Raw genomic sequence first — 13,083 nt, 5'->3', positions numbered from 1 at the left:
TGGAGGTTACTTTTAATAATCACCTCATCCGAGATAGGAAAGCCTATATATAGGTAATCCTTAAAAACATACCAGGTAATTACTCCTTCCCTGATTTATGTGTCTTCTGATCAAAAGACAGCACTCTTCCTGCTGTGTTTTAGAGGGTGATTATTAATTTATACTCAGGCTTCTCTGTTTGTGTGTATCTTATTCTGAGATGGATCATGACTTAAAAATTTTTATGTAGAAGCAAATAAATTAAAATCATAGCATGGGTAATATTTTAATGAATATCTTTTAAAAGTAACAGAAAAGGAGGAATTCACTTTTTCTACTTGATGTAGCAATTCATTGCTAGAAATAGTCTGGACAAGTGCTACCGCACCCTTGAGGCGGGAGCCTGAATTGCAGGCATAGTTCAGAAACCTCCCTTCCTAAGCTCCAAATCACGTGATCTGAAAAGGCTGTGGACTGGCTTTTGTGCCACCCTTTGGGGAAGCATTCGTTACCTTAACACATGGGAAAAAAGTTGCTCTGAACTGTGTCTACCTCTCTCCTTGACCCCTAGAGCACTGTCCCGGGACTTACCGAGATTTCTTTTCCCATGCCAATCTGGCTGAGGTTGGGTTTCATGCCTGTGCCCATTTGCCAGATTATTGCCTCTGCTGGTTGAGTCTTGAAAGGCCACTCCCTGGCGTGGAGTTCATACCATATTGTGCTGTTGACAGATATAAAAGAGGTCGTTGATGTGGTATGTCACTCACGACCCTATGTCCCTTCACCAACACACATCTACCCAGCCCTCCTGCTGGCTCAACCCCTCCACTTTCTAGTCTCTTCCTCACGGGACTGTTGTTTTGCTAGCCAGGACACACCTAAAGCTTTCTTGATGTCTTTGAAGTCATGCTTGTCCAAGGATACCTTCGCTGGTATCCTTGAACACCTTGAACCTACCCCTAAATTAAAATGAGTCAAAACCTAGAACCCAAAAGTGTAACAGAATGTGGTTAGGATTTCTGACCCCCACACTTGTAATTCTAGGAAACCACTGTAAGGAAATACTTCAGAGATACAAAAAAATCACTTCCAAGGATATTCTGTACAGCATTATATATAATATAAAAACAAGGAGAAATGACACAACTGTTCATTGAAAAGAATAGGTTGCATGTATTATGGCAAATCCAGAAAAAATGGAATATGATATTATTATTAAAACACTTCAATGAAATTTTGCCGACATGAAAAAATGTTTACTATCTAATTTTAAATGAATAAAGCAGGATAGGAGACTGTATATAAGGTAGTACCTATTCTTTTTTTTTTTTTTTTAAGATTTTATTTATTTATTTGACAGTGAGAGAGACAGAGAGATCATAAGTAGGCAGAGAGAGAGGGGGAAGCAGGCTCCCTGCCAAGTAGAAAACCCAATACAGGGCTCGATCCCAGGACCCTGAAATCATGACCTGGGCTGAAGGCAGAGGCTTAATCTACTGAGCCACCCAGGTGCCCCAGTAATACCTACTCTTAAAAAATTATATATGTATCAGCAGAAGAATAAAGAGAAATTGCAAAATGTTAATTAATAATGGCTAATTCTGGGTCATAGCATATGATTTTTTTAAAAAATAATTTTGTTTTCTAAATATATGGCATCCCGTGGAATAGTGGGGGAAAATGCTGGGGGATAAGGGTGGCAGTGATGGCCTTGGCGGGGTGCCATGGGGTGCTCACAGGATGCTGCGAATTGCTGAGCTGTACGAAGGGACTAGGTCTCCGCTCACCGGGAACAAAATTCCCCAACTCAGGAAATATCTGAAACGAGCCTTAGGGAATGATCTTTCCTCTAATCTAAAATAATTTATGCAAATTTGCTTTAGATGAGGACTGTTGTCATCGTAATAATCAGTAACACTGAGTTGTTTTTTTTTTTTTTTAAGGTTTTATTTATTTATTTGACAGAGAGAGATTACAAGTAGGCAGAGAGGCAGGCAGAGAGAGAGAGGAGGAAGCAGGCTCCCTGCCGATGCGGGACTCGATCCCAGGACCCTGAGATCATGACCTGAGCCGAAGGCAGCGGCTTAACCCACTGAGCCACCCAGGCGCCCCAGTAACACTGAGTTTTGACTCCCGCTAGACCCTATTCTAAGCCCTTTGCATTTATTATGATTACAGGGGAGGTGTGAGAAGCATGCTTTCGTATTTTAGTGATTTGACATCTGGGGGTCTCCCTGACCCCTGGAGGAACTGCCCTTCTCCCCAGGGACCAGCTCATTCCTCGAGATGGTAAATAACTCTCTTGCGAGTGCATCTTTCATATGCAAACTAACCAATCCAAAGCCCCACCCCCACCTCCATCAGGCTTTCACTGGGGCCCAAATTCTCTACCCTGGATACCCCACACCCTGGAGTCCACTGCATTAGGCAAACCGGCCCATCTTAGCCTGCTTACCCTGTCTCACCGGTTCCTCCCTGAGGAAACCACACTGAAATCTCCTGCTCGCATTTTCCTCTTGCTCCCTCTGCCTTCTGACCCTGGTGCTTTCCCTGTGTGGTATAATGTGCTACCCCCCCCGCCCCCCCGCTTTTGGAAATCATGAACAACAAACCATCTTTCTAATGATCCTTGCTTCCTACTTGATTGCCCTCATCAGACCCGAATCAAAGTAAGACCTACATTTTCAAACAGGAGGCACGATCATCATCCCCATTTTTCAGAAGAGGAAAACTGAGGCTCTGGAAGCTTCTGTATCTAACCCAGGGCCACACCGCTGATAAGAGGTGCAGGCGAAGCTGAATCCATTTGATCTGACGACAGAATTGCAACCCTGGCCATTACGCTACGAGGAAACTATAATTGATCCTATTTCAGAGTCCTCTGTGAGTGTAAGTGTAGGATTCGGGGCAGGGGGGCAACACTGCAGCTGACTGTTAGGGCCTTGGGAAGGAGGCACAAAACAGACTGCAGGCAAGGGCTCATGCAGAGGGGGAAGGGAGCCTAGCAGGAGCCTGGGTGCAGGTGCCTTACAGGCCTTTTCTTGCTGGGTCCTCAGTGTCTGTCATGCCGGGTTTATTATCTTTTATTTATGGTTGAGGGAAATAGGGTTTTTTGTGGTGAAATGACTCTGAGGTCCTAAACCCTCCAACTCCGGGGTTAGGATGTCCCAGGGTGGCTCCCAGATCCACCCCGGATTACCATAAGACAAGTCAGTCACTGAGCCGCCTGGGGCCTGTTCCCTCCTCTGTCATTCGGATGCCTGTCAAGATTTCAGGAGACAGCACCCACAAAAACCTAAACACGGTGCTCCACAGGCTTTTAAAAGTCCAGTTTTGTTCTAAGTCATGCCTAAGCATGATGTTCCCAAGCAACGAGAGGCACCTAATTGACAGGAAACCAAGAGCACCAGGTCCCCCAGAATTCAGCAGTGTCAGGAATAAAAGCCTCATTAAAACTTCCTTTCAAACCCAACTTCCAAGAGAAACTCACACTAAGAGAAAAATAAATTGCTAAAGATCAAAACTCCAGTGGAAAACCAATTACTTATTTTGGTGCATTTGTTAATTACATTCTTGTTTCTTTTGCTAAATTTATACTACAATATATACCAACTTAATTACTGCAGCTTGGTTTCAGATAACAGTATTTAACTAGATAAAGTTTTGGGCGTACACTAATCAAGGCAAACGACATCTAAAGGGGTCCGAGGGATGAACGTCTAGAATCCTGATGTGCCCGCAAACACCCCCCCCACCCCTCCTCCCCGGGCTTTACAGAGAAGACATAGTGGGGGTACTTTTCCATGGACGACGGTCTCTCTAACGTCTCTTGGTGGTGCTAAGTCTAATTGGACACACCTGCAGGGCTGCACTTTGCCAAACAGCTTGCCCAACCTTGTGTCTGTTTGTAACCAGCCATCTTCGCAACTGCTCCAGTGGACAGGGTAAGGCAAAGATCAGCATGGCTATTTGAGGGATGGGAGCCTAGGAGCCTTCCTAGATGCACCCTCTTGGAGCCCTCGTCCTGTACGTCCGGGCTGAGTCCTGCACCTTCTATCTGTCTCTACACTTGCAAAGACATCCCGTTCTCTCTCATGAGTGCAGTTTCTCTCTCTGCGGAGTAGCCCTAAACTCTGAGAAGCCCTTAAACAGCTGAAAAGCCACAACTCCAGTTGTATAGATACAGCTGCCTTCTGGTTGGTTCCATTGGCCATCTCCAAGGAAACCCAGACTCACTGTGTCCAAGACTGCTTTCTTTGCCCTCTTAGCATAGCCTACATGTCCCCTCCAGGGTCTCTACCTTGGTGAACGACACTAATCTCTCCCAGTTGCCTAAGGTAGGTATCTGGGCACCAACCACATTCAACTCAACATCAGACCCCATCCTCCCCCCACACTTCTCCATCCATTTCCAGGGTCCAAACCCACTGGCAGGGATTTGGTAGAGAAGGTCAGCCTCTCCGCCTGGATTGGTCGCCCAGCCTCCTAATCTCATCCTTCCTCCCATTTTCTGCACAGAAGAAGGATTATTCTGAAACTCAAAATATTATTACATCCCCCGGCTTAGTAACCATCAATGGCTCCCCAGTGCTGTGAAGATGAAGTGAAAACTCCTTAACTCAGCCTCTTAGTCCCTGTAGGATTGACTCGATTTCCCATCCTAGTCTCTCCTGTTACCACCCCCAGCTCATATTTTCCTGCTTCCCCATCTCTCAGCTCCCTCCCCTCTCCACACCCCATATGTTCCTTCATTGTAGGAAATTTGTATTCTACGCTAGGCCTCTTCACATGTTCCTTCTGTGTAGACAACTCACCCTACCCTCATCAGGCCCACTTATATTCAACCACTAATTTAGGCGCAGGAGTCACCTCCTCTGGGAAGCCCTCTCTGATCTCCCAGGCTGGGATTAGCTCCTCCTTTACTCCCCCAGTCCTGCTGAGGCCTTGTGTCAACAGCCATGTGAGGGGGCCCCCTTGGAAGTGGATCCTCAACCCATCTAGCCTTCAGATGAGACTGCAGCCCCAGCCAACATCTTGACCATAACCTCACGAAAGATCCCGAACCAGCTCAGAACCATTCGGCTAAGCACCACCCCCACCCCCAAGTTCCTGACTACAGAAACTTGAGATCACAGATGTTGCTTTAAGCCCTCAAGTTTTGGGTAACTTGTTAATGCTATGTGTTCCATACATATTGCTTCAGCAAATAAATGAATGGGTCAGTGACTTGCCACTGTCATGTAACCAATTAGAAACCCGTCATATTACGGTTTGCTAGAGTCACTGTTTCTACTACACCCCACTTGGATACCCCCATCTCACCCAGAAAACTGACCACCTAGGCCCCAGCAGGTAGGTGCCCCGTCTCTTCCAAAAGAAGAGAAGGAAGGGTTGGAAATTGTCCCTCTGCCTGGGCTGGGGCTCCCCACGGCCAGCATGGGCCACCTACCCTAGTGCAAAGACATCTGAGTGCTTGGAGAAAGGGAGCTTGTCCTCTTCTGTGTCGGGAGACAGCTGGCGGATGATCTCTGGTGCCAGGTGGCAGAGCCAGCCGTTCTGGATGCGTAGCTTGTCCTCCCGCCTGGAGATGCAAAACACAGAGTGAGCCCGCTTCCCAGCCCAGGGAGGACGAGTCCCCCAGCACCGACCCCAAGCCTCTGGACCACTTCCACTGGCTTTCTCACATCTCCTGCAACTGGGCACTGCCTGCCCAGCAAAAAAGGGGCAAGGAAATCTGGTCTGGAGGGAAACACTCGACACCCAAACCATCCTCGGGTCCCTCTCCCTCTGAGGCATCCCCTCCTGCATATTCATTCCGCCCATACAGCTGAGTCTTGTTACTCGTGGCAGTTATGTTGTATAAAGTCTCTGCAAAGAGAGAATTAGCAAATACAGAATCCTGGCTCCGAGAGGAAATATGTATTCACGCACACACCTCACATCGGGTATATCTTAAATCCTAAAAACAGCTCATTCTAGTACATTCTATTTTCATTATTTTAAGGAAGAGAAAACAAGGCTCAGAAGCATTGAGTGATGTATCTGGGGCGGCCCCACAATCACGTGCCAGAATTGCAAATCTCTGTCCCACTGGCCCCGAGGCCCAGGGCTTCCTGCACCACACGGTCCCCTCCTGTCTCTGTTCCCTGGTCTTCTCTGCCTGCTGGTCCTCTCTGTACGAGAGTTCAAGCAAGAACGAAGGGCAACCCCTTGTCTGACCTCAGCTGGGAACACATACACCAGGTGATGCAAACTTTCACCACTCTGCATGGCTGGGAATGACTGCGAGGTTGCCATATTGATTTGGGGGTGCAAAGAGGTTGAAGTGAGTAGGCAAATTCACAAATGTGGAATCCACGAATAATGAGGATTCACTGGATTTCTGGAGAACTGCTATGCCTAAGCTCTCTGGTTTTGGCACCGGGAACACAGAAGTGATGGAAATGTGCAGGGTCTGTGCCCTCCTGGAGCCTGTGCTTTGGTAGGAGAAGGGGGTGACAAATGAATTCAATAAATAGGAAAAATACAGACAATGATAAGCATTATATGAAAAAATTTAACAGCGGAATGTGTCAAAGATAAGAGGGATCTCACTTTAGATAAAATTGTATCTGGAAAAAAAATTTTATCTGTATTTATCTTCACGTGGTAAGACTTCAGTTAAGTACAGAGTTTTCCATTTGAGACTGAAATCTGAGCAGATCTCCTACAAGGCTTCCACTGACTCAAGACTCCCAGGAAAGGGCCAGTTAGTTACCACAGGGAGAGGGGGCAGTGATGGGGGATGGGGATGGATATCTCCAACCATAGGGAGTGAGATCATGATGGCCCAGAGCCTCCAGAATGTGGAGAGCTGGGGCTGGCTGGATTCTCCGGTTCCCCTAGGGTGGCTTCTGAGTCATGTCAGGTGCGATGCACTGCTCCCTGAACTGCACCCATTCATATCCTGTGACCATGACTCCTGCCCTATCTGAACATCTTCTAGAGCAGCACTATTTCATAGAACTTTCCAGGATGATGGAAATGTTTTCTGCCTGTGCTATCCAATATGGCAGCCATGAGCCATCATGGCCATTGGGCACTTGAAATCCAGCTAGTGTAACTGAAGAATTAAAGTTTTAATTTAATTTTAATCAGAGTTAATATTCGGAATGCCTGGGTGGCTCAGTTGGTTAAGCATCTGCCTTCAGCTAGGGTCGTGATCTCAGGGTCCTGGGATCAAGTCCCACATTGGGCTCCTTGCCCAGCAGAGAGCATGCTTCTCCCTCTGCCTGCTCTGCCTGCTGCTCCCCTGCTTGTCCTCTCTCTCTCTTTGACAAATAAATAAATAAAATCTTTTAAAAAAAAAGTTAAAATTACATAGTCTTATGTGGCTGGGGGTTATTGGACAGCACAACTCTCAAATATTATTTACTACAAATGGGGTTTTTTCATTTACTTCTTACCATGACCATACATAGGAACTAGAATAGATGATGCTTATTAACATCATCCCTAAAGTTATCTTGTGGACCACACGGGGAAAGAGAGAACCCAGAAAAGAGAGGTCTCAGGAGTTTGGGGGTTAGATCATTCTTTGTGGTGGGGGCCTGTTCTGACCAGCATCCCTGACCTCTCCCCACTGGATACCAGTCTTCCCTCCACCCCTGTTGTGACAACTAAAGAGGTCTCCAGACATTACAAATATCCTGGCGGGGGATGGGGACAGAAGAGCCCCAGCTGAGAATCACTGTTCTCATTTATATAGAAAATAAGGAAATGGTCCAAATGTCAGTCTTTTAGCATCAGTAACATAGGACTTGTTACACAGCAGACCCAAATCCACTGGAAAGCCCTGAGTTGGCAGGGCCGTGTGAATTCTTGCTTCTAGAACTGGGGATGCCTTCAGGAACTTAAGGATCTATCTGCTGCTTACTAGCCATGTGACCCTGAGCATGCCCGAGTCTCCACTTTCCCACCTGCACAATGGGCACATTAATCTCACACGAGGCTGACGCAAGGCTGTGTCAGCTGCCAGGGTCTCAGGATTACTAGACAGAATTATTACCTATGGATATGTTTACATCTTGAGGATTCAGAGATGGAGTTGAGACTATAGCCCAAGGTAAGAACATCATGTAAGAAGGTAGGGCCATGGCCTGAGCCAGAGGACACTCTCCAGGTACAGCCAGGTCATGGTGGGGGGCTGCGGTGAGATGGGGTGCCGCTGCCAAAAGAGAGAGCACCCCAGTTCTGATGGCATTCTGACCGCCCCTGCTGCCTATTCTGGACTCGATGGCTAAATGTCAGTGGTTTGCAATTGCTGGCTGGGCCAGGAGGAGGGATGCTGGCCACTCCCCAGCTATCAGCCCAGGGTGAGAGGGGGCACACACCCCGGAGGGGGCCGGATGCCAGGCCTGGCCCAGACACTCCGGGATGTCCTATTCCCTTGGCGATGGGCCCACCGGTGAAAACTCAAATCATCGTCATTACGGTTATTATTATGATTAATAACAGCCTGCAGGGCGCTGGCATGATAGTGCTGGCGTGGAAAATGATACCTTCTCTCGATGACAATGGCAGCACAGCTGTGTGCTTGCAATGCTGGGGACCAGCTCGTGGGGAAGCCCCGGGGTGGGTCTGGATGTCCAGGACATGCTCACTTCACCGGGTAACCCCTACCCCTGCCCAGGCCCAGCCGACCTTCCACTGCTGGGAACCCAGCCCTGTGAATGCCCCAGGCTCTAACTCGGGAAGGAGGGGAGAGGTAGGACAGCCAGTAGCCCCTGCTGAGTGCCTCCTGTGCACCAGCTTATCCAACACACTGCATCTCAACAAGCCCACTATGGGATGGACAAGATCCTGTTCTGTGGATAAGGACACATAGCTTCAAAACACTTAAGCGATCTGCCCAAAGCTGCAGAAGTAACAAGTGATCCCAAAAACTCCCAACCACAATTTTCCAGCAGTTCCTGGGGAAACAGCACCCTTAGGGAGCAAAGTGAAATCCTACATGAAAACTAAGCTCTACATATAACTACAGCAGGAAACACTGAACCACCAGAGGAGATCCCCGATGGGGACTCATGGGAAACCAAGAAATGTGGATTCCTTCTAGGAGAGGTCGCTGAGAGCTCCTTGGCCTCTCCCAACATTGCCCGCGTTTGTGTTGAGGACGAGGCTGGGCAGGGGCAGGAGTGGGGGAGTACCGGTGGGACAATGAGGCCAGCAGCCACCTTGCCCTTGACTTGAACTTTCTTCCCCGGTTGACACTGGGTCTCTGTGAATGAGGTAAAGGAAAGGAGGCTCACGTCATTCCACTTCCTTTCTTCCTCCTTACCCTGGGGCTTTAGAAAAGCGAGAACCAGAAGGGAGAAAATCAGAGGTCTTGCCCTCCTTTTCTCCACCAGCAGAATTCTCTGCCAAGGACGAAAGGGGGAGGGGGAGGGTATGTGGACATGCCTCTGGGTTGGAGGAATCGGATTTTTGGTTTGTTTTTTTTTTTAAGAGCCTTGAAGCAGGTTCCACGAAAGCATCTGCTGGGCCTCTTTTTGTCTGGACACAGATATGCGAGTTCGTAGTGATGTTACCAACTGCTTCCTCTGCCCCTTGGCCCGTGTGATGGATGAATGGACGTGTGGACGTGTGAGCGCATGCGCGCCTTGCAACTCCTGTGCCCGCAAACCCGCTTCTAAGTGCTGCTGGGAAGACGGACGGAAGAAGGAACACGGTTCAGCCCTCCTGGCTTTCTCATCTTAGAGCCTTATTGATAGTTTTGGAGACGCAGTGAAATCTTTTGGGGCGGAGTCAGGAAACTTAATCTTCTGTTGCGCTTTCTGTATCTAGATCAGAAAGCAGCCAGATCAAGTGTTGCTGGTTTGGGGATGCTCTTAGATCCAACGTATGATGCAGCATGAACAAAATTCACCTTGGGGGGCCCTGGGGTGGACCTCAAAGAGATCAGTACCGCACAGCAGCTGAAACTGAAGTAAAAGGAGTGCGTGGGGCTGCCATCCGGAAGAGGTTCGGGCAAGTTATAAAAGGCGTGATTAGAGAAAACCTGCAGGATTTCAAAGTGTGTGTGTGTGTGTGTGTGTGTGTGTGTGTGTGCCGTGCCAGCACATGGCTCGTGTCCACACTCCAAATTAAAAGTCAGGGAGAGCCGACCTCCTGAATCATGGGATGTTTATTTGGAATAAGCTGTTTCTCCTGGTCTACTCAAGGCAGCTTGCCCTCGGGTGAGTGGCTCCTGAGAGTTAATTACTTAAAGACGGTTAATGATTCTCCTGGGTGACACCGGGGGAGGTATATGCAAATCTATAGTAATTACAGCAGCTCAGCAGCAGCTACTCTGTGCTGTGTGCCCCGTGCTCTGGGCACTGCTGTTGGATCCTTGATTGTGTTCTTTCGGCCCCACGAGGATCCCATGGACGTAGGCGTGATGACATCGTCATTTTTTCTTGCAGGCATGGAAACCAATGTTTGGGGAGGTTTCGGGAGTATAACTAAGTCTTAGTGATTAACGGGCAGAGTCCAGGGTGGGGGCCACAGGTGGGTCTGACTTTAAATCCCTCAGTACTCTTGCTGCATAAAATGGATCAATTCATAAGAAAACTTCGAGCAAGGACTGTTGAGGGATTCCAACTTCCAGGTGTGTCCTCGGGGCAAAGGGGGATCTTCCAGTTAAATACAAGGGCAAAGGCTTTCAAGCATTCAGGGATGCTCTGTGCCCAATAATGCCCATGCGTGGGAAGAGCACCACTTGAGAGAGAGCCTCCCCCAGGGAATCACAGCTTGCTCTAGCATCGGCAAGAGCCTAGCTACCCAATTCAGTGACCTCAGGCCCTACACCCAGTCTTGGTCACTGATGCCATTTGGGTGGCTGACTTCCCGTCTCCCAACAGTCATCGGCCAAGAACTCTGCTGGGCCCTTGCCCCGCCGCTCACCTGCCAGCCTGCAGGACCCCGGAAATGCTGAAGAGCCCGAAGTCTGTGATCACCACTTTGCCGTTGTCATAGAAGACATTCTTTGACTTGAGGTCCTTGTGAAGGATCCCCTTGGCGTGGAGGTAGCCCATGCCCTGCAGGGAGCAAGGAGATGGGAATTTTCAGGGAACACCTGCGCGGTCGCTGCTGCTACTACTCTGGCTTGGGCTCACTGTCCTTGCCTTTCCTACAACAGCGCCCCAAACAGCCGCAGTTCCGGGGACCCCAACGCAGAGGCTCAGAGGCCGGGTAAGAGAAGTCACGGCAAATGGGAACAGGAAGGGTCCCCAAGACACACATCTGCCACCACCCTCAGACCCCCGCCAAACTGTCCCCACCTAGCTCTTCTACCTCCTGAAGAAGAAACAAAGAAAGATGGCCCTAGTGGGGGCGGGGGGCAGTGAAGACAAAAACTGAGAGGTCCCCAGAGAAAGGAAGTCCATTCACCACCTCCCTGCACTTCCTTTTTGAAACATAACTTCTCTGCAGAAGATGTGTTTTATATCCTCTTAACCTGTATCAGTGCAGAAACCCCTGCCCTCCTCCAGGGATGGATCACGAGCCAGTGATCAAGACCACGGAGAGGAGAGTCTCGTGGAGGTCTCGATCAAGGGTGAGTCTCTAGATTTTTGGTTTTTCGCCTTTATGAGCAGTCACATTTTATCTCTTCTAACAGCTTAGTCCTGACACTTCCAATGGGAACTCAAAGCCCCAGTCAACTGACTAATGAGGCACCTGCCAGAAAACGCAGGATGTTCCAGTTTGTTTTAATCCCAAACAACTTGCAACAATTGGATGTTTCCCCAGCAGCTGTGGAGAGAGATGGCATGTGCTCATGGGGATTCAAGCATCGGAAGGGTAAGGGATTCTAGCCGGACAAACTTCCCCGGGTCCCCACGATGGGCCCAATTATCATGATGATGAGGCAACAGATGGCAGCCAAACATCGGGGGACCAACCCTAATGTGGTATCCGGGCAAAACCCCTCCTCACCTACAGTCTGGTATTTTTCAGATCGAGTCTAAATTTTTTTTTTTTTTTTTTTAAATCCAGACTGTTGCTCTGAAGCCAGACCATGCATCTCAGGAGGGAGCCCCAGACCCTACGGTACCTTCACAATTTCTTGGGCAATCTGCCTCGTTTTGTTGACATCCAAGACGATTTTGGCGTCCCGCACCACAGAATAGAGCGTCCGTCCCTTACACAGGCTGGAAAGCAAAAGGACAAAAGAAACGATCAGCAGTTGTTCAAAGGCGAGTGACCCCCAATGGTGGCTGGACGGGACAAGTGCGACGGCAGGTGCCACCAGTTTGCCTATCGGATACCGAGCCTGTAAATGGACCTCAGATCTGGCTCTAGGATGCAGATCGGGGCGGGGGGCACGTTCTGTCACGACACGCCCACCCTGGCACCGAGGTGCCTGCAGAAGCTAACCCAGTCCAGAGGGCAGGCTTGCCACTTTCCATCTGTCCCAGACTTGCACAGAAGGAGAGCCACGCATAAACCAACAACTTCTGGGGTCCTCAGACAGCACTCAGACAGCACTCTGCCAGCCACTTGTCGCAGCTGCTCCCGCTCGCCCGAAGCTGCTGAGGGACAGTGATAAAACTCCAGCAAAGTGGTGGCTCACGTCCACCAAGTACCATCGGCCAACGATGCATTCAAGCCTTCAGACGGCGGCGTGTCAACACCGGTACTCCTCCCCCCACGCCAGATGCCTGTTGAGATGGAGGGCTTCACTTTTTCAGCCTCACTGAGTTCATTGCAAGGACCAGTGGTGTAAGATAAATGACAAGATGACAGAGGACGTTAATGCAGTGACGGTGACACCTCCCCCGTTTAGTTGCCTGCATACCCCTCCGTCTATCTCTCCCGCAGTGAGCTCAGTTCCTGGCACACACACACGCAGCCGGCCCTCAGTACATGGTCACAGAACGGGTGGGATGAATGATCTCGAGATTCACCACATTCCCAGCCCCTGGCACCACTTTTGGCTCACGGTATCGGTGTTGGCTGAAGGAGGAAGGCATGGTATTAGGAAAGTTCATGTTCCATCTTGTGTCAAAATAATGGCTTGAATTTTTCTTTTAATCTAGGTCTTCATCACTAAAAGACTCATAGTCCTTCCTTTAGTATTTT

At 49.1% G+C, this 13,083-nt stretch overlaps 1 protein-coding gene across 3 annotated transcripts in view; it reads right to left on the bottom strand.

Moving 5' to 3' along the window:
• KSR2 (kinase suppressor of ras 2) overlaps window positions 1-13,083 on the bottom strand; it is a 416,470-nt gene that overhangs the window by 21,775 nt on the left and 381,612 nt on the right. For all 3 annotated transcript variants that reach the window (XM_059140070.1, XM_059140071.1, XM_059140072.1), the window contains 4 exons: window positions 12,056-12,152; window positions 10,906-11,039; window positions 5,429-5,560; window positions 571-700 (listed from right to left, as the gene is read on the bottom strand). In XM_059140070.1, the coding sequence (XP_058996053.1) occupies window positions 571-700; window positions 5,429-5,560; window positions 10,906-11,039; window positions 12,056-12,152 (493 nt within the window). The remainder of the gene's footprint in view (window positions 1-570; window positions 701-5,428; window positions 5,561-10,905; window positions 11,040-12,055; window positions 12,153-13,083) is intronic.

The sequence above is a fragment of the Mustela lutreola genome, chromosome 11, assembly GCF_030435805.1.
Source record: "Mustela lutreola isolate mMusLut2 chromosome 11, mMusLut2.pri, whole genome shotgun sequence".
Lineage (NCBI taxonomy): Eukaryota > Metazoa > Chordata > Mammalia > Carnivora > Mustelidae > Mustela > Mustela lutreola.
The sequence above is the reverse complement of the archived record's forward strand: the minus strand, read 5'-3'. Positions and strand labels throughout refer to the sequence as shown.